Consider the following 20,890-nt stretch of genomic DNA (forward strand, 5'->3'; position numbering starts at 1 on the left):
CTTCCCTGTCTGCCGTGACGCTTCCCCCTGGAAGGAATGTGGCCACGAGGAGGCCAGTGAAGACGTCGAGCGATCAGGAGGCCCAGAGGACCACTGGGGACGAGATCTCTTTCAACCGTGGAAGCGGGACCTAGCAGAATAGGGGGACCGAGTTATGGACCTGTCTTCTGGGAGCTTGAAAAAACCCGGTTCTCATCCAGGGAAACCTCAATCATCCAACTCTTAACCGAATAATAGCTTTCCCCTGAAGGGCCGTGCCCCGAGGAGAGCCTTGGAGGATCCATCCGCTGCCCCGTTGTGAAGCCAAAGCAAATCGATGAGCCGAAACAGCAGCGACCATGGAACTAGCCGAAGTACGCAGTAGATCGTAGAGGGCATCCGTACTATAAGCGATGGCAGCCTCCGGACGATCCGCCTGTGTGGCGTCTTGAGCCGAAAAAACCTGCAGTCGCCTGTAGAACTTGGGCCCAGCGCAACTAGCCCGCATGGCGTAGTTACTACAGATGGCAGCTCGGACCCCTCCACGCTGAAACTTCGAAGATTGAACTCTTTGTTACTGCCGAGACCGCCGCATCTAGCTTCGGAAGCCGTAGAAGCTCCAGTGCGTCCTCTGGCAGCGGATAAAGCTTGTCCCTTGCCTTGGTCCCCGTCAGACCCAGCTCTGGAGTATCCCATTCCTTCTGACGCCGAGAACGGAATGTGAAGCCACCGCTGGACCAGTGAGCCCCAGCAGGACTGGGTCCAAGTTCGCTCCAGGGCGCGAAACTGTCGGTGGGGCATCCACCCCTAGGTCGTTGAGGATAGCCGGGATAAGCGGGGACAGTTCATCTCTGCGTAACACCGAACCAGCGTAGGGCCATCCACATAACTGGTTTGATTGTTTGCCCGGACCAGTCAGGGCAGAACTGTCCCCGGACGCTCCATCGGCCCCCCCCCAGGGGCTCTCCGGGCGTATCCACCGCATCCTGTGAGGTGGACGCAGAGTCCGTATCCTGCGGGACCCCTCTCGGTGGTCGCATTCCCTTTGCTGGAGCCGGGGAGAGATCTGGGCCCACCCGGGATTCCTTCTTCCGTGGGCCATCCCCCTGAGGGAGGCCATGCTTCTCCTTGCGCCTGCGGCCCTTGTACTTGAGTAACGTGCGCAGCAGGAGCGCGAAAACGGCCGAAAACGAGGACCCGGATTTCTCCTGCCGTGGGCCATCCCCCTTAGGGTGGCCATGCTGTTCCTGGCGCCTGCGGGCCCTGCCCTTGAGTACCTTGCGCAGTGGGAGCGCGAAAATGGCCAAAACCGAGAACCCCAAAACCGAGGAGGTCCCCTCCGCGCTAGCCTCCCCCGGGGAGACAGCCCCCCCCGGAGGACCCCCCTTCGAAGGCCTGTGCCGAGGAGGCAACGCGGGAGGCATGTTGGGATTCCCTGTCGATTCGCGCCCAATTTCGCGGGCTGACCCCAAGATGGCCGCCGCTCCCGCGCTGAGCGGGAAGGGGTAAGCCGGTATGACAGGAACTGCCAAATCGCGTGAGGGCGACCGTGCCGACCGGAATCTACCCCCCCTGTCTGTCCCGGACGTTCCCTCCCGCCCGGAACACAGGCAGGGCAAATCCCCTCTCGTGAGAGCCACGCGCCGAGCCGCAAGTGCGGCAACCGAACCCCTCGGCATCCATGCGGTCGCGGCGGGCGGCGAACTAACAAATCAGAAATTCCAAAAACAAAATCCTACCGCCGAAAACACTCCCCGTCCCTCACCGAGCCGAGAAAACACCCCCACCGGCGAAGAAAACGGAGAGCCGCACAAGAAAAATAAAAGTACAATTTTTTTTTTTTTATTTTTTTTTTTGTACTCAAACCTGCCGCTGTCCAGGGTCCTGGGTCTTCTGCTTCTGTTGGGGGTGAGTGAACCGGGCTCCCCGGTGTCAGCCCCTACGCTGCTGCCTGTGGTAGGCCAGGTCCTCGACCCTCAGCAGCGGCCTCAACCAGGGGGGGATGGTCCCCTCAGAACCTTCCCACCCCCCTGGGAGGCAGCACGGACAGCTTCCTCTTCTCACTTGTAAATTTGCTTTTTTTTTTTTTTTTTTTTTTTTAATAACCAAAGCCAAAAGACTGAAACCAATAAAACCAGAATGACCCTGACTAAACTAACTATCAGTCCTCAGGCCACTCAGAGGCTGTGACTAGACCTGCACCACCTACTGGAGACAGAGTAAGACTGAGGGGCTGTGACTGGCACAGGGGCATATATGGCTCCACCCACAAGTTTTAGTCTGTCTCCATCTACTGGTGCGGAGTCACAACCCAGGTGTCCTGGACTGATCCTGGTACGTACAGGGAATAGCCGTTAATGAACTTATCCAAACCTTTTTTGAACCCAGCTACACTAACTGCACTAACCACATCCACATATTGTCTATTTTGGATTTGAACCACTATTCCCTTCAATTGTGTTTTGAAGACTTAGAGTTTTGAAAATGACATTTAGTTCCAGCAGGTTGATGTGGAGTGTTTTTGTTTCTGAATGGACAAAGTCCCTTGAGAGCACACTGTATTCAAACGGACTACCAGCCCTGGATGGAGGCATCTGTAGTTAGTATTTGTTGAATCTGGGGGGGGGGTGAAAGTGTTGACTGCAAAGCAGATTAGACGGTTTAATCTACCAAGCAAAGGCGCGAATGAGAAATTTTGATATTCTATGGAACAATGGCTGCAAATGCTGATTCTGATGATATCTTAACTGCCCCTGTACCTCCCTCATCTGTAGACGGGCAAATGGTCTGACATGGCCTGTAGCTGCCGTGTTGCCCAACAGTACCATGAAAGTCCCGGCTGACACAAAATGAATTATGTGGATTAGGCTGTTCATCCTTTTGAAGAAACAGAAACAAATACTTTTCTCCTTGTCCAAATTCATTCCTATGAGTTTTAATTGATGAGTTGGTTTAAGATAGGATTGATCGTAGTTCACAACAAGTCCCAGCGAGAGAAGGGTATGATGGATTGTATAAGTGTGGTTAGCTATGCTTCTTTTGAGGATCTACTCAATGTAAGCCAGTTGTCTAAATATGGGAAAACAGACATTGTTCCTTCTGACCATGGGCAGCTACCACTGCTAAGTATTTGCTGAATACTCTTGAAGCTGCTGTCAGAACAAATTGAGTGCTCAGTATTGGTAACGTCCTTCTGCCATGGAGAAATTTCCTGCGGTTGGGATGACTGACAGTTGTGAACATTAGGCATCTTTGCTTGTTTGGTTAGCCAGTCGCTGATTTCTAGGTGAGGAAGGATGGTGCTGAGGAAGTTCTTTTTAAGCTTTTCCCTTTTGAGGTACTTGTTTAGGTTTCTTTTCTCCAAGCTGAACAGCCTAACCTCTTTAGCCCTTCCTCCTAGGGGACACGTTCCATCCCCTCTCTCCTTTTGGTCACCATTCTCTGTACCTTCTCCATCGCAATTATATCTTTTTTGAGATGCGGCGACCAGAATTGTACACAGAATTCAAGGTGCGGTCTCACCATGGGGCGATACAGAGGCATTATGACATCCACCATTTTGCCATTCCCTTCCTAATAATTCCTAACACTGTTTGCTTTTTTGACCACTGCCAGACCTGGATTTGCCAATAGGCACACTAGGCCTGAGCCTAGGGCAGCAGAAATCTGGAAGGGGGTTTGAATTTTTTTTTTCTTATTGATTATCTGTTACTTCTGCTAAGGTTGTATAGGGGATAGACTCCATATGGGTAGCCAGCTTTTCCAGTACGGTTCCACAATAGAAAGCGGAGTCATCATGTAATTATGAATGAATACTAGCCATAGGTTCTGTATGAATGGATGACAATTGGATGTAGGAAATGTAGGCTGAAGTGTTACCAATGAGGTGTCCAAGTCGAGGCTAACACTGGTGGCGAACACCTACAGCATGGCCCCAGGGGTGAATGCCTTAAGATCTTTGATAAACAGGCGCGTGTCAGCATGGCGCAGCAGGCCGCAATCTGTCGCGACATAGCTGATACGTCGAATGACTGTTTGAGGATGGATTCCAGACGTCTGTCCTGGGCATCCTTGAGTGCCGCTCCTCCCTCGACTGGGATGGTAGTGCGCTTAGTGACTGCGCAGACCATGGCATCCACTTTGGGGAATGCCAGGAGATTTTTTGCCGCGGGGTCCGCCCCCCCCCCCCCCTTTGAATGTGGCCTCCGGAGAGTCCCATTCCAGGTCAATCAGCTGTTGGACAGCTTGCAGCAAAGGGAAATGGCGGGAGGTCTGACTGAGTCCCTCGAGGAGGGGGTTCGTCTTCGGTTTCCCTGTAGCACTTGTGCCTGGGATAGCGAGCACTTTCAAGCTGTCCGCCACGAGGTCTGAAAGCTCGTCTTTGGGGAAGAACCGCCTCATGGTTCGGTGGGGTTCCGTTCCTGGAGGGATTTCTCCTTCCTCCAGGGAGTCTTGACCCTCATCCGAGGTGTCCGTGTCCCCAAAGCTGGGGCTATTGGGCGGGCGAGGTACTTCTCTGGGTTTAGAGGGTTCCGGGACGTTAGGGTCCTCTGGGGGAGGTTGTGGCTGTGTCATTGTAGGCACCGTTCCGGGCGGTCTCCGGCTGCGGGGGGAGAGGGAAAAGTACCTTCACTGCCGCACTCGAGTTTGCAGCCGATGCCGGGGGCTACGTCCGCACTGGGAACCGGCTGCCGGACCGAGGCTCACCTCTGAGGGATCGCGGAAATCACCTCAGGAATCTCAACTGGGGGAGGGACCTGTAGGTATCACCGCAGGAGAGCGGGGCTCATCTGTAGAGATAAGTTTTCTTCTTTGTTTTGGCTTTCTTTGGTTAGAATACTCTAATGCTGTGCAAGCAGGGATAGAGTCCCGAACTGCTATGGAGACTGAGAAATACTGAAGAGCAGGGCGTCCTGCAGGGGTATATGTACTAGGGCTGACGTCAGACTGAAATCTGATCCGTCTCCAAGTGCTATCAGGAGTACACTCTACCCATTGGTCCTGAGTCCATCTGCTACACACTAGGAAATGTATGGTTACTGTTTTTATCTTATCTTTATATTTCTGTACCCTGCCTTTTTTTTTTTTTTTTTACACAATCAGGCAATATGGGTAATGAAATAAATACAACATGCGATTTAATTCATTTATTTTTGGCTTTGAATAAGAGGCCTAGTTTGTACCTGCCTCTTAAAAGATAGGGTGAGACCAGGAGGAGATATGACCAACCAGCTGAGAATGTTGTGATAGAGCCAAGGCACAGGGTGAGTGGGACAGAAGAAAGTGTCATCCGAGGTCAGGCTGCAGCCACAGAACCGCTGTGTTTCTTGTCCGCAAGGAGAAAGCAAGCTTAGAATTAAGTTTGAATAAGGTAGTAGTGGTTAGTCCTGTGAGAGGGCTGCACACTTATTTATTTATGAACTTTTAATATACCAGCATTCGTAGATCACATCACGTCTGTTTACAATTAACTCAAAGAAAGGAAAATTACATTTAACGGGGGGTGGGGTAAGGGGAGAAAAGAAGGGCTGGGAACAAGAGGGACTATGAGTAGAGTACTGAAACGAAGTAAAGAGGAGAGAGTGGAGAGGAACCAAAATAGCTATACAAACTTATTATATAGGAGGGCCTGCCTATATAAACTTACTATATTTATAGGAGGAGGGCCTGCCTATATAAAGTTACTATATTTATAGGAGGAGGGCCTGCCTATATAAACTTACTATATTTATAGGAGGAGGGCCTGCCTATATAAACTTACTATATTTATAGGAGGAGGGCCTGCCTATATAAACTTAACTATATTTATAGGAGGAGGGCCTGCCTATATAAACTTACTATATTTATAGGAGGAAGGCCTGCCTATATAAACTTACTATATTTATAGGAGGAGGGCCTGCCTATATAAACTTACTATATTTATAGGAGGAGGGCCTGCCTATATAAACTTACTATATTTATAGGAGGAGGGCCTGCCTATATAAAGCTACTATATTTATAGGAGGAAGGCCTGCCTATATAAACTTACTATATTTATAGGAGGAGGGCCTGCCTATATAAAGTTACTATATTTATAGGAGGAGGGCCTGCCTATATAAAGTTACTATATTTATAGGAGGAGGGCCTGCCTATATAAAGTTACTATATTTATAGGAGGAGGGCCTGCCTATATAAACTTACTATATTTATAGGAGGAGGGCCTGCCTATATAAACTTACTATATTTATAGGAGGAGGGCCTGCCTATATAAAGTTACTATATTTATAGGAGGAAGGCCTGCGTATATAAACTTACTATATTTATAGGAGGAGGGCCTGCCTATATAAAGTTACTATATTTATAGGAGGGCCTGCCTATATAAAGTTACTATATTTATAGGAGGGCCTGCCTATATAAAGTTACTATATTTATAGGAGGAAGGCCTGCCTATATAAACTTACTATATTTATAGGAGGAGGGCCTAGCTATATAAACTTACTATATTTATAGGAGGAGGGCCTGCCTATATAAAGTTACTATATTTATAGGAGGAGGGCCTGCCTATATAAAGTTACTATATTTATAGGAGGAGGGCCTGCCTATATAAAGTTACTATATTTATAGGAGGAGGGCCTAGCTATATAAACTTACTATATTTATAGGAGGAGGGCCTGCCTATATAAAGTTACTATATTTATAGGAGGAGGGCCTGCCTATATAAACTTACTATATTTATAGGAGGAGGGCCTGCCTATATAAACTTTCTATATTTATAGGAGGAGGGCCTGCCTATATAAACTTACTATATTTATAGGAGGAAGGCCTGCCTATATAAACTTACTATATTTATAGGAGGAGGGCCTGCCTATATAAACTTACTATATTTATAGGAGGAGGGCCTGCCTATATAAACTTACTATATTTATAGGAGGAGGGCCTGCCTATATAAACTTACTATATTTATAGGAGGAAGGCCTGCCTATATAAACTTACTATATTTATAGGAGGGCCTGCCTATATAAACTTTCTATATTTATAGGAGGAGGGCCTGCCTATATAAAGTTACTATATTTATAGGAGGAGGGCCTGCCTATATAAACTTACTATATTTATAGGAGGAGGGCCTGCCTATATAAACTTACTATATTTATAGGAGGGGCCTGCCTATATAAACTTTACTATATTTATAGGAGGAGGGCCTGCCTATATAAACTTACTATATTTATAGGAGGAAGGCCTGCCTATATAAACTTACTATATTTATAGGAGGAGGGCCTGCCTATATAAACTTACTATATTTATAGGAGCAGGGCCTGCCTATATAAACTTACTATATTTATAGGAGGAGGGCCTGCCTATGTAAAGTTACTATATTTATAGGAGGAGGGCCTGCCTATGTAAACTTACTATATTTATAGGAGGAGGGCCTGCCTATATAAACTTACTATATTTATAGGAGGAGGGCCTGCCTATATAAACTTACTATATTTATAGGAGGAGGGCCTGCCTATATAAACTTACTATATTTATAGGAGGGCCTGCCTATATAAACTTACTATATTTATAGGAGGAAGGCCTGCCTATATAAACTTACTATATTTATAGGACGAGGGCCTGCCTATATAAACTTACTATATTTATAGGACGAGGGCCTGCCTATATAAACTTACTATATTTATAGGAGGAAGGCCTGCCTATATAAACTTACTATATTTATAGGACGAGGGCCTGCCTATATAAAGTTACTATATTTATAGGAGGAGGGCCTGCCTATATAAACTTTCTATATTTATAGGAGGAAGGCCTGCCTATATAAAGTTACTATATTTATAGGAGGAGGGCCTGCCTATATAAACTTACTTTATCCCAGGACAAGCAGGATGCTAGTCCTCACATATGGGTGACGTCATCCACGGAGCCCTTAAGCGGGAAAAACTTCTGGCAAGTTTCTAGAAGTTTTAACTGGCTGCCTGAGGCTACTGAGCATGCCCGGCATGCCATGATATTCCCTGCCACAGGGGTCTCACTCCAGTCTTCTTTTTTCCGCGCTGCTAGCTGCATCGCGGTTTCCAGGAGCCCCGTGAGTTACCTCACAACGACTAACTTTAATTCTCAACTTTTTACCCTTTACGGGTCTCGCTCGGTTTGTCACCGGCTGGTGACAAACTTCATACTCTTTTTTGACAAAAAGGAATCCGAATTCATCGACGGATGTCGACGGAGAAAACCTCCGGATTCAAAAAATGTCCGGCCTGCAACCGGACTATGTCCATCACCGACCCGCACGTGGAGTGCGTCCGTTGTTTGGGAGGAGACCACGACATCGCTTCTTGTGCCCAATGTCAAGAAATGACGGCGAAAGGTAGGAAGCTTCGCCATGAAAGAATGGCTCAGATTTTTCAAATCAGAGCACCGACATCGCCGTCGACCTCGACTAGATCTTCCCCGATAGGCGTATCGAAGAAGATACTTCTAAAGAAAGTCCAACAAGGTTCGGGAGATGCTTCCTCGCCAACCCCGTCATCGTCCAGATCCGTTTCTGAGATCCGTCCCAAACATAAACACCGGAGACATCATGCGATTCCTCCGTTGCCATCGCCGGAAGAACCAAGGGCTAAACAGCGGAAGTTGTCATCGACCTCGGTAATCCCTTCAGAGGAATCGACACCGTCGACGTCCGTGGCGGACTTAACAACCTTGATTAAGAAGCTTGTCGCCGATGCCATGAAAGAAGCCATCCCGGCTGCATCTCCAATACCGGCCCTGGTAGGACCGATGCCGACCTACCGGTCGATGCCGACTCCCCAGTCGATGCCGGCCATCGGGCCGATGCCGATGACTCCATCGATGCCGGCCATCGGGCCGATGCCGATGTCTCCATCGATGCCGACTACCGAGTCGATGCCGGTACCATCGTCCACATCGATGCCAGTGCCGATGCCAACGTCATCGTCCATACCGATGCCAATCTCGGTGCCGATGACTGCTGCAGCTCTATCTATTCCGATGGACGTGCCTATCTGCGCTCCAACGATGCCTGCTGCTCCATCGATGTCAACAGCCTCATCTTCGATGCAAATTGCACATCCTTCGATGGAATCGACGAGTGTACATTCTACAATGTCCACAAGTGCTTCCAGACCAATCTCCTCATTGATTCCCATCTCCATGTTTTCCTTTCTCACTACATCACTTTCTACGGCGGCACAACCACCTCCACATTACACTGTAGCTCCTTCTGCAGCTTCAAGCCGGGGAAAAAAGGCAACAGGAAAGTCCAAACATCCAGAGATTCCCTCTGAGAAAAGATTACATGCTATCCTCACCAAAAGATATCATGATCTTTTATCTTCCTTGCCTTCATACCCGGCGGAAAACAGTGATACCAGTGATGGGGCACCGGACATCCAGGATCCTTTACCAGGACCCTCGGGGGTTCCTCCATCTACAATTCCAAGCCATCCTTCATATCCTCAACCAGAGGATACATGGTCTGACACACAATCGGAGTATTCTTCAGAAGAATTTTTATCAGAAGGTACTCCGCCACAAACCAAGAAGCAATCCCCTCCTGAGGATTTATCCTTTGCTTCTTTCGTTCAAGAGATGTCGGAATCCATCCCTTTTCAACTTCAGGCAGAGAAAGATGACAGACAGCAAACACTGGAGATTCTACAATTTGTAGATCCTCCAAAACATAACCTAGCAATTCCAGTTCATGAAGTACTACTCCAACTTCAGCAACGGATTTGGGAGCACCCATGTACAACACCGGGAGTTAATCGTAGAATTGATTCTACATATTTAGTCCAAGCGGCCCCAGGCTTTGAGAAGCCACAACTACCACACAGTTCATTAGTTGTGGAATCTGCGCAAAAGAAATCAAGAAGGTCAAGAACTCACGCTTCTATCCCTCCTGGGAAAGATAACAGATTCCTAGACCTTATGGGGCGTAAGATTTACCAGGGAGCGATGCTAAATGCGAAAATTGCTGCGTACCAACTGTATATAACACAGCATCAAAGAAACCTGTGGAAGCAGATTGAGGAATTTCTTCCCTCTCTCCCTCAACAGCAGCAGGAGGCAGCACAACACATTGTGCAGAAAGGTCTGGATGCGGGCAAGCATGAGGTGCGAGCGGCGTACGACGCATTTGAGACTTCTTCCAGAACGGCAGCTTCAGGCATCAGTGCTCGAAGATGGGCCTGGTTGAAGGCGTCTGACCTACGTCCAGAGGTCCAGGATAAACTAGTGGACTTGCCTTGCCTGGGCGACAACTTGTTCGGAACAAAAGTACAAGATGCCGTAACGCAGCTTAGAGAGCACTCTGAAACATTAAAACAGCTCTCTACGTTGTCCCACGATGCTCCTACTCACCCTGCCCGCAGGCCGCCACGGCGAGACACCAGACGGCCTTTCTTTAGACCAAGAAGGTATTACCCCCAGACCTCAAGGCCACGCTCTACAAGGCCTCCGCAGCGCCCTCAGCAGAGACAGCAGAGAGCTGCAAGGCCACAGCCTCCGCCCCAAACTGCTTCCACCTCTGGCTTTTGAAAGCAGTCCCGGAGAACAGAGCCAACCCAACCCCTTTCCGAATTTGCCAGTGGGGGGAAGGATTTCCCACTTTTACAACGATTGGGACAATATCACCACAGATCAATGGGTCTTATCCATAGTTCATCAGGGTTACCACCTAGACTTCACAGCTCCCCCGCCGGAGTGTCCACCACAAAACTCCTATCTCGATCACATACCTCAATTACAAATGGAATTATCTACTCTTCTGAAAGCAAGAGCGGTGGAACACGTACCACGCTCACAGAAGGGAAGAGGATTCTATTCCCGGTATTTCCTCATTCCAAAGAAAACCGGAGGACTGCGTCCAATTCTAGATCTCAGAAATCTCAACAAATTTCTAAGAAAAGAAAAATTCAGAATGGTATCCTTGGGCACCATTCTTCCTCTCATACAAAAGGGGGATTGGCTTTGTTCTCTGGATCTCCAAGACGCTTATACTCACATACCTATTTTCCCACCTCATCGCAAGTACCTAAGATTCAAGGTGGGACGCCAGCATTTCCAATACAGAGTCCTACCATTCGGCCTAGCCTCAGCTCCCAGAGTATTCACAAAATGCCTAGCAGTAATAGCAGGACATTTGCACAAACAAGGTGTTCATGTCTTCCCTTATCTAGACGATTGGCTTATAAAAAGTCAATCTCAACAAGGGGCGCTTACTTCTCTACATTACACAATAAAGGTACTGCACACACTGGGATTTCTCATCAATTATCAAAAATCCCACCTACAACCATCTCATCTACTCCAATACATAGGAGCAGAATTAGACACAAACCTCGCACAAGCTTTTCTTCCAGAAGACCGTGCACATACACTGTCCCAGTTAGCGTACGCCATGTCCACACAACTGCAAGTGACAGCTCATCAGTTCCTAATCTTACTGGGCCACATGGCATCAACGGTTCATGTCACTCCGATGGCACGACTTGCCATGCGACTTACGCAATGGACTCTCCGGTCGCAATGGATCCAAGCCATTCAACCGCTTCATTCTCCCATCCAAGTAACCCACCAACTTCGCTCATCGCTAAACTGGTGGACAATCAAAGACAATTTACGCAAGGGCCTGCCTTTCCAAAAGCCGATCCCTCAAATAACGTTAACTACAGATGCATCCACCTTGGGATGGGGAGCTCATGTAAACTCTCTTCAAACTCAAGGAACTTGGACAAAACTCGAAGCCACATATCAAATCAATTTTCTGGAACTTCGAGCTATACGCTATGCGCTGCATGCGTTCAAGGACTGCCTTTCACACAAGACTGTGTTAATCCAAACGGACAATACGGTGGCCATGTGGTACATCAACAAACAGGGAGGTACGGGCTCGTATCTCCTTTGTCAAGAAGCTGCGCAAATTTGGGACTGGGCCTTGAATCACTCAATGTTACTACAGGCCACTTATCTAGCAGGAATTCAAAATGTACTAGCAGACCGACTCAGTCGGCAATTCCAACCACACGAGTGGTCTCTGAATCCCTCGATAGCGACCAAAATATTCCAATGTTGGGGACAGCCAACAACAGACCTCTTTGCGTCGCACCTCAACCACAAGGTGACCAACTTCTGTTCCCTGCACCAACAGAAGCACCAACCAGCCAAGGACGCCTTTGCTCGCCCTTGGAACTCAGGCCTCCTATATGCATATCCTCCAATACCGCTTATCACCAAGACACTGGTGAAGCTACAACAGGACAAGGGGTCCATGATTCTCATAGCCCCATATTGGCCTCGACAAGTATGGTTTCCCACACTGCTAGACCTGTCAGTCAAGGATCCAATTCGCCTGGGAGTAGCTCCCAATCTCATCACTCAGGATCAGGGCCGGTTGCGCCATCCCAACCTTCAATCCCTATCCTTGACAGCATGGATGTTGAAAGCTTGATCTTACAATCACTTAACCTCTCAACTAATGTATCTCAAGTGCTTATAGCTTCCCGCAAACCTTCCACAAGAAAGAATTATTCTTTCAAGTGGAAACGATTCACTTCCTGGTGCAAGCAAAACAATACAGATCCTTTCACTTGCCCCACAACTACTCTGCTAGATTATCTGTGCTATCTTTCAGACTCTGGACTTCAGACATCGTCAATCAGAGTACATTTGAGTGCAATCTCAGCTTATCATGACAAGATAGGAGATGCACCTATCTCCACACAACCTCTCGTCAGTAGATTCATGAGAGGTCTAACTCAACTTAAACCACCAATTCGGCCCCCAGCTACGCAATGGGACCTGAATCTGGTCTTAACAGGTCTAATGCGTTCTCCCTTTGAACCCATAGATACCTGTGACCTTAAATTTCTCACATGGAAAACTATTTTCCTCATAGCCATTACATCAGCTAGGAGGGTTAGTGAATTACAAGCACTTGTCACATACGAACCTTACACAAAGTTCCTCCATGACAGAGTGGTTCTCCGAACACATCCAAAATTCCTTCCCAAGGTAGTTACGGAATTCCACTTAAATCAAACTATAGTTCTACCCACATTCTTTCCAAAGCCTCACTCTCATCAAGGCGAAAGAGCTTTACACACTTTGGACTGTAAACGTGCTTTGTCCTTTTACTTGAATCGCACGACGTCCCTCAGAAAATCCAATCAGCTTTTCGTCTCATATGACCCAAATAAGCCAGGTAAAGCAGTGGGAAAGCATACTCTATCCAATTGGTTAGCAGACTGCATACAATTTTGCTATACAAAAGCAGGCCTTCCTCTCCAAGGGCGAGTAAAGGCACATTCAGTAAGAGCAATGTCAACTTCAATAGCGCATTTTCGTTCAGTGCCAATCGTTGACATTTGTAAAGCAGCAACATGGACTTCTCTCCACACTTTTGCAGCTCACTACTGTTTAGACAAGGAAGGACGACAGGATTCAGCCTATGGACAATCTGTCTTAAAGAACTTGTTTCCAGTTTAATCCCAACTCCTTCTACATCCAACCTGCTGTGTACTTCGGCTGCATCATTTCCACAACAACGCATCACTGCTACATGCACGGACAATGACTCAGCCTCTAGCTTGCTAATCACCCATATGTGAGGACTAGCATCCTGCTTGTCCTGGGATAAAGCAAAATTGCTTACCTTGTAATAGGTGTTATCCCAGGACAGCAGGATGTAGTCCTCACGGAACCCACCCGCCACCCCGCGGAGTTGGGCCTCAGACTTTATTATTATATTTTTGCTTACGCTTATTGCTACATACAAGACTGGAGTGAGACCCCTGTGGCAGGGAATATCATGGCATGCCGGGCATGCTCAGTAGCCTCAGGCAGCCAGTTAAAACTTCTAGAAACTTGCCAGAAGTTTTTCCCGCTTAAGGGCTCCGTGGATGACGTCACCCATATGTGAGGACTACATCCTGCTGTCCTGGGATAACACCTATTACAAGGTAAGCAATTTTGCTATATTTATAGGAGGAGGGCCTGCCTATATAAAGTTACTATATTTATAGGAGGAGGGCCTGCCTATATAAACTTACTATATTTATAGGAGGAGGGCCTGCCTTTGATTCCTGGATCAGATCTTCAATAGCCTAGGGCTGGTGGGGCACTCGTTGTGCAACAGCGGCACCTAGTGGCTGGATTCAGGGCTCACAGTTAGAAGGGGGCCAAGGATTGTGGCATGGGCTAGGCTAGGTGAGCTGGGAAGGTGGAAAAATCCCCGAGGTAATTGTGACTGAAGGCGCAGGGCGGTGGAGCCCAGCACCAGTTCCAGCTGAGCTAAACATCCAAAAGGAGGAGGAAATAATAAGGGCCAGGCCCAAGTAAAACCACAATTTATATTGTCCAACATTAAAAAGGTGTCATCTGCGCAGAGCTGACCATTGATAAATGCTGTGTGTGTTTTCTTGTAGCGAGCTGGTAGCTCAGGTTTGTGTACAGAGGGAATGTGTCCAATGATGAACTGGGCCCTAGAATTCAGACCACCTGACCTTGGGAAGGCCACCTTGTCCCCATTTAGCCAGCTATAATTAATTCGAGAGGATGTTATGATTTCTTAGATTATAAAGTGCTTTGAAGTGCTACTTAATTATAAAGTGTGGTTTCTATTAGGGGAGGGAGGTAGTGTGATCTAACAGTTAAAACATTGTGCTAAAAGCTGGCTGATAGCCCGAGATGTGATTATTATTATTGTGGGTTTTGTTTTTAATAATCTTCATGATGATAGACAATTGCATTGTATTATCTCCCCTGAGCTGCAGCTTACCCAATAACAAATGCGTAGTAATAATTCTTATCCCCCCATTTTCCCTACAATCCAAGTATGCTGGCAGATCACCGTATGCTTTACAAACCGTTCTACTTCAGATAAAAGGCAATGCGTATTATTAAAAGCTCTGAAAAGTGATTTCTTCTTTGTGTTTCCTCAGGTAAATATCCAGAATGGGCAGTCTGTGTCGCCATTCCTGGTTGAGGTGCCGTCCCCTGGCCAGTCTGCACGGTTGACTCAGGCTGGCCTACCAGCATCCTGCCTCCTTAATGCCCATGTAAGTGTGAAGGATACCTACGTTTGCTGGCATAGGTACTCTGTGCCTTCTGGCTCATGTAGGGACAATGTCCCAGTTAAAACAGCTCCTGCTTTCTTTTTCTTGTTAGATCTTTTGGTTTTTTGTTTTTTTTTAAACATTCATTCTGATTAGGTATAGCTCTATGACCTGAATCCAAAGGGGTCCTTTTAGAATACAGAGAAGGTAGCTCCTAACTCCCTTTCAGTGGGTAATCTTTCTTTTTCTTAATTTTCAAGGTGAAAGATGTCAGTACTCAGACCGATGTGGCATCCCCCTCCTGTGCCCATGCTAATCCAAGCCCTCTATGGAGTGGGCGGGTCTTGCCACCCCCTCAGCCCACTGGTGCCAGTTGCCAGCTGCTCACGGAAAAGATAGAGGCTGTACACACAGGGGTGCAGAAGCTGACTCAGGCGCTGAATGCCATTGCAGAGAGGCAGTGTTGCATGGAGCGCCAGCAGGAGCAGCAGCAGCGCTTCCAGCAGGAGGTGCTCATGACGCTTCAGCAGCTCAGCTCCACCCTGAGTCACAGCCAGGTACCCCCACTTGGACACGGCCAATCACCCCTGAACCAGAACTGCATTCCATACGGCAACATGCCAGACCCCACTCCTGCCATGCCCAGCTTCGGTGAATTCAAGATGGAACTTCTCTGATGCACCGTGAAGAAAAGAATGGGTTTGTGGGTCCAACAGCGAGAAGCCAGCACAGGCCCGAGGGGAGGCTGACAAGAAATATACAGGCCGTGAATCAAAAGTGGTGAGGCGGCTTCTAGCAGTCCAGTGCACCAACGACTACTGGGTGAATTGTTGCTCACCAGCCTCAGAGGAGTTGTGGTTCGCTGGTTGTTAAGTGTCTGTGGATTCAGCCATTCTGACTTTACAAGAACAGCTAGCGCTCCGTCCATTACAGCCAGAGCAGGGACCGTGTTGAGTGCTTGTCCCACCTCGGGCTGAGGGCATGGTACACCTTTACAAACGACGACCAACACTTTTTACCCTAATGTAGGTCCATGTCCTTGGCTTTATGGGCCATGCATTTTTTACCTGCTTATGATATTTTATAGTTTTAGGCTTGAGCTGACAGAGCAGCACCGTCTTTGCTGCAGTCTGGAACAGAAGAAGGTTGTGTGGATGAAGTGCTGTTTTACTGCCTTTGATAAAACTAACACATTGGAAGCAGGCACAACTGTTGACTCACCAGTTAGCAGGATCTGGGCAGGTATAATAGTGAGTCAGACATTCCCCACCAAACATTTCAAACAAATAGAGCTCTGGTAGGGAACCATCAAAAAATTATTTAAACCTTGGCCCATCTGCACGTGAAAGGGGCACAACCTTTTTTTTTCAAAGTCAAGAGCCAACCCCCACAGCCTCTCCCCAATCTACGGCCCTTTGCACTATGGGGTCATTATCTGCCCTTGTTCCATGACCAGTAAGAGCAAAGGGCTGCGGAGAGAAGGGTTAAGAAGTTAGAGGGAATTAAAACACAACATTGTGGTAGGATTATTTCCTACTGTCATTGAACACGACATTTTTTTCATGTTATTCACATTGTTCCAAAATCCATTAAGGCTGGGTCAGCAGGGTTGTATTAGAGGGGCTGCTGGTCATATTATTTTATCCTTACCAAGGTCAGAGTAGAGTATTTTTCCCTCCCATCCTGCTGAGTTACCTTAAGACCCTCTTTCTTACTATTCCAGTCTCTGATCCCGTGTGGGCAGCTGCTTCATTTCTCATTCTGTACACTTTAGACTGGTCAGGTAGGAACGAGAGAGAACAGTTTCCTTCTGCCTTCCTCCATCTACCTTTCCCTGTTTGGAGGAGCCAAGCAGGCCCGGGCGAGGCAGCAGCAGACCCAGTCATCCACCTACCTCATGGAGCAGGCTCTAAGCCAGAGCTGCTTTCTAGACCTGCCCCTCCCTCTCCTTTTGGGCTCCTTCACTCAGACAAGGAGGCACGCAGGGCTGTTAGCTGCTATGCCCATCTCATAGCACAGCCCTGCCTTCATCATCTTTAATGTAAGATTTTAAAACCTAAACAGTAGAAGAGACCCATAAACCACCACACTCCTGTAAGGGTCCTCATTAAGAGTTTGCTGGTTTGTAAACAGGCTCCTGTTTGTACTTTAGTTGGGTTGTGGTGTTTTCTGGGACAGGCCCCCTAGATACCAGAAACACCATCTAGTTTCCTTTGGCAGTCCTTGTCCTTGGTCCTGGCTGTAGAGTCCTGGTGGAGATTGCTCAGATATCACCTCGGACATTAGTTGCTCAGCACCCAGCTGCTACTTTCTCTGGAGCAACTGACAACAGCCTTGCCTGGAACAGGATTTGGAGTACTTGGGGCCACTCTAGGGCCCCTGCAGCCCACATGAACAGCAGTTACTGAGATGGAGTGGTAAGGTATGGATTGCATAAAAACCAGGATACAGCTATAAGCACAGCCTAGTCTATCTAAAAGCATAAATGGTAGAGCCAGCTCACCATTTAATTACTCATTGCATAGTGGCTGACTAATACTGGATAAATAATTACAGAGGTGGAGCATGTGGCTCGTTCTGTTATTCTCAAGGCAGGGAGCATGGACGAGCTGAGGTGCTGCCGTATGCACCCCTCTGCTGTACGGCACTAGGATGCCAGTGCACCCTTTTACTCCGGGCAGCAGTGGGGAACAGGTTCCCCCCCCCCCCCTCTTTAATGCAGCATTGGAGCAAGGCAGAGGTGCTGAAGCCTCAGCTCTGAGAACAGCCAGAGTACAATGGAGGGGGAAGTCAAATGTGCTCGTCCGTATTTCAGTACTGATCTAAAGCAACTCAGCAAACATTTACAAAACTATTTTAAAATTATCTTTAGTTACATTTGAAATGCAAAAACCCAGGGAACAGTCTGCACGTGTGATCTTTGAGCATGCCAGCTGTTAGCAACATCCATCATCTGTGCTGCAGTCTGTAGTGCCAGCCTCACATGCTACAACCTTATTAGCTTTTTCACAATCCATAAAAACAATTGTATAGGAAATGAAGCTCTTTGTATCTAAAATTAATGCAGAGAAATTTGCATATACAGCACTTTGGGAAAACCTGAAATCCTGATGGGTGCCCAGCACGGGCAAGTCCTGGTCTTCTCTGAAGGCCACTGCCTCCTCTGAATCCCCCCACAAGTCCCTCTCTGATCCATCCTTGGGGCAGTGGGAGAGCAGTTAATAATACTGTGCAGGTAGCTCCATGTCTGGAGGTGGCGGCTCGGAATTAATAGTCTGATATTATTTCTCTCTGATCGTTCATTTCGATTGTTGTGTAACTCTGGGGGCGTCTGAAAAAAAAAACCCAAAAGAAACCAGGCAAGTGAGTTGTTATAGAAGTGGACTTTACTTTCAGAACGAGGGGAAAAAGTCCTTTTCTCTTTTCGGAAGAAAGAATCCCAGTGCTGGCAGGGGTGTCCTTTTTACCCGAAAGCACAGAGCAGAAACTCGTCGTGCTGCTGCGCCACAGTCCCCGAGGCAGAGAGCAGGTTTACAGCCCTCCTATAACTTTTCTCCACTGCTAGAGGAGCGATTCTTAAACTGCAGCACAGCTGGTGGGGTAGCAGTGGGGGGAAAACAATAAAACATACCCCCTGCCAGAGCGCGAATGGTCGATTACTGAATGAGCCCTTAAGGGCACCTTGCTGAAGACGCTAACCAGCCTGGGGGGAGGGAAGCTCTATGTATGCCAGCCTATCCACCCCAATAGGCTTACTGCCCCCTTGCAGCTGGTGAAGTCTGCACGCTGGTCATGCATACAGTTAATGACACATAGAAACACAACTGAGCACTCCATTTCAAGCGGTCTGATCATATTATAATAAATGAACAATTTCAAAACGCTGGACCAGTATCGGGTTTGGTCAGCTTTGACAAAAGTTAAGTAATTATACATCTCTTAAGTCCAACAATTAGATTTCTCCAAGGATTCCATTGTTTTTATAAGCAAACAGTGAAAACATCTTAAAAATATAAGAGCAAGTGATTGAAATTTGCCGTAAATCAGAAATAACAGCATAAACCGTTCATGCTTGCTGTCTGAGGCATAATTCTGCTGGTCTATATTTTTCATAATCATTTATTTGTAATATAATCAGACTGCTTGAAATTATTGCATTATCAATTGCATTTCCATGTGTCTAATATTTCACTCAATATTTGCCTCTTGTATAATACTATTGCATTAAAGTTAAGCCATATAAATGTGAAAAGTTTGAAGTAATTTAAATAAAAGCAAAATTTGACTAAAGGCTATGATTTGATATCTCATAACAAAATGGTAGGAAAGACTGAGGAGCAGCATGCTCATGCTCACAGCCTGGCACCCTGTCTGCACAGGGCAGATCAGATGCCTGGCCTGTAGGATCCTTAACAGAGGGGAAAAGGGTTTGAAGGCCCTTCAGACTGTCAAGCCCCGGCACCAGCACTCTCTCTGATTAGGCCCCACCTTCCCTCTCTAATTCAGGAAAAAGCCCTCAGTAGGGAGCCCAGAAACTGGACTGATTCTCTTCCAAACAGCTGCTCAGCCAGGACAAGTAGCAAACGATAGTACTGTCTAACAGAGCAGTGTTTAAACTATTTCCCTTTTCAAGTCAACCCACATTTAAACATCATCTACTCCATCAATCAGCAGCCAGCGATCTGGATTTGTGCACATATTAGAATACGGTTACTGTCGCATGAGCAGGCTCACTGCAGGTACAATAAAACTGCCTGCTTTGTGCTTTTAGGTGCCTTATAGTTCCCACTGTTTCTTGTACTGTAGATTGTGGCAACTGTTTGGTCATCTTCCTCATAGCCCTTTTCATTTTGGGCAAGCTCAGCAGATGTGCACTGCATCAGGCACCAGTCCATCGCTGCTCAGAGGCTAAAAGGACTATTACAGAGACGGCAACGTTTCCTCAGAGGCAAAGAGGGAAACTGCCAGCTGTGAAGAACCCAGCTTACCGGCAAAAGCTTCCATAAATGTGTTCTGTGTTTTCCCTGTCATCTTGCCTCTGCAAGATCTCTCGTGTGTGATTTGAGGAAGGAAACCAGATTATCAGACAGAAGAACAACTACATTTTGAAACTTATGGTTTTAAATTTTTGGATGAGATGAGATGTGGTCCAACATAATACAAATGCAGCCGCAGGAGAGGAATTGGCATTTGGGGATAAAATGACTTTAGATTTAGCATTTTACACCCAGTACTCTGGTCCTATTACTGGCAGGAAAGGGTTGTGTGCTCTAACTGAGATGTACTGTTCTGAAGGCTGCAAGCCTAAACCCACTGCTGTCTTAGAGCAGGATGGGGTCTCTGGGAAAATATTCACACAGGGATTTGCATTTGCATCCAACCATAAACCTTAAGTGTGTGGCTTTGATTAGTAAACAAGGACCTATACTGGCCTGCTAGCACCCGCTGCAGTTATCACAGTTGTAGGAGCAGCTGTGTCTCTCTGTTTACTGGAGTGGTTTGGAGATGAAGTCACTATTTTGGAAAAATGTTCTTAAGCAATAAGGAGAAGGCAGTGAGCACCTAACTAAGGATTAGAAGGGATCTCCTTCCCACTGAGTTGCTCCTTTTTCTTAATGGTGGAGACCCTGGAAGTTTGGGTCTTGCTACATTCAAATCAAAGGATGAAGCTGTATGATGGAGGAGGGCTCAGCAAGATGGCAGGGAGTGTGGTATGAGGCTGTAGCATGGAGAAGGGCTCCTCAGACTTGGTCTGGTTAAAGAACCAAAACCCAAGAAATAGCCTTTGTGCTGTGCCGACTGCAGCCTCTGCAACTTTAGGAGCTGTAATTGTTTTCTGTTTATGCTGTAGAGGCCCTGAT

The 20,890-nt window shown here is 47.2% G+C and overlaps 2 protein-coding genes across 7 annotated transcripts in view; one reads left to right on the plus strand and one right to left on the minus strand.

Moving 5' to 3' along the window:
• Window positions 1-19,314, plus strand: part of LOC115075969 — a 44,787-nt gene extending 25,473 nt beyond the window's left edge. For 5 of the 6 annotated variants that reach the window (XM_029576969.1, XM_029576970.1, XM_029576971.1 and 2 more), the window contains exons 4-5: window positions 14,916-15,032; window positions 15,290-19,314. In XM_029576969.1, the coding sequence (XP_029432829.1) occupies window positions 14,916-15,032; window positions 15,290-15,706 (534 nt within the window). In that variant the 3' untranslated portion in view covers window positions 15,707-19,314. The remainder of the gene's footprint in view (window positions 1-14,915; window positions 15,033-15,289) is intronic. The other variant, XM_029576975.1, reaches the window with a different exon arrangement.
• The window catches only part of LOC115075968, a 53,573-nt gene continuing 50,564 nt past the window's right edge, over window positions 17,882-20,890 (minus strand). The window contains exon 14 of the mRNA XM_029576968.1: window positions 17,882-18,360. Coding sequence (XP_029432828.1) covers window positions 18,297-18,360 — 64 coding nt within the window. The 3' untranslated portion in view covers window positions 17,882-18,296. The remainder of the gene's footprint in view (window positions 18,361-20,890) is intronic.

This window comes from Rhinatrema bivittatum, chromosome 14, assembly GCF_901001135.1.
Source record: "Rhinatrema bivittatum chromosome 14, aRhiBiv1.1, whole genome shotgun sequence".
NCBI classification, from domain to species: Eukaryota; Metazoa; Chordata; class Amphibia; order Gymnophiona; family Rhinatrematidae; genus Rhinatrema; species Rhinatrema bivittatum.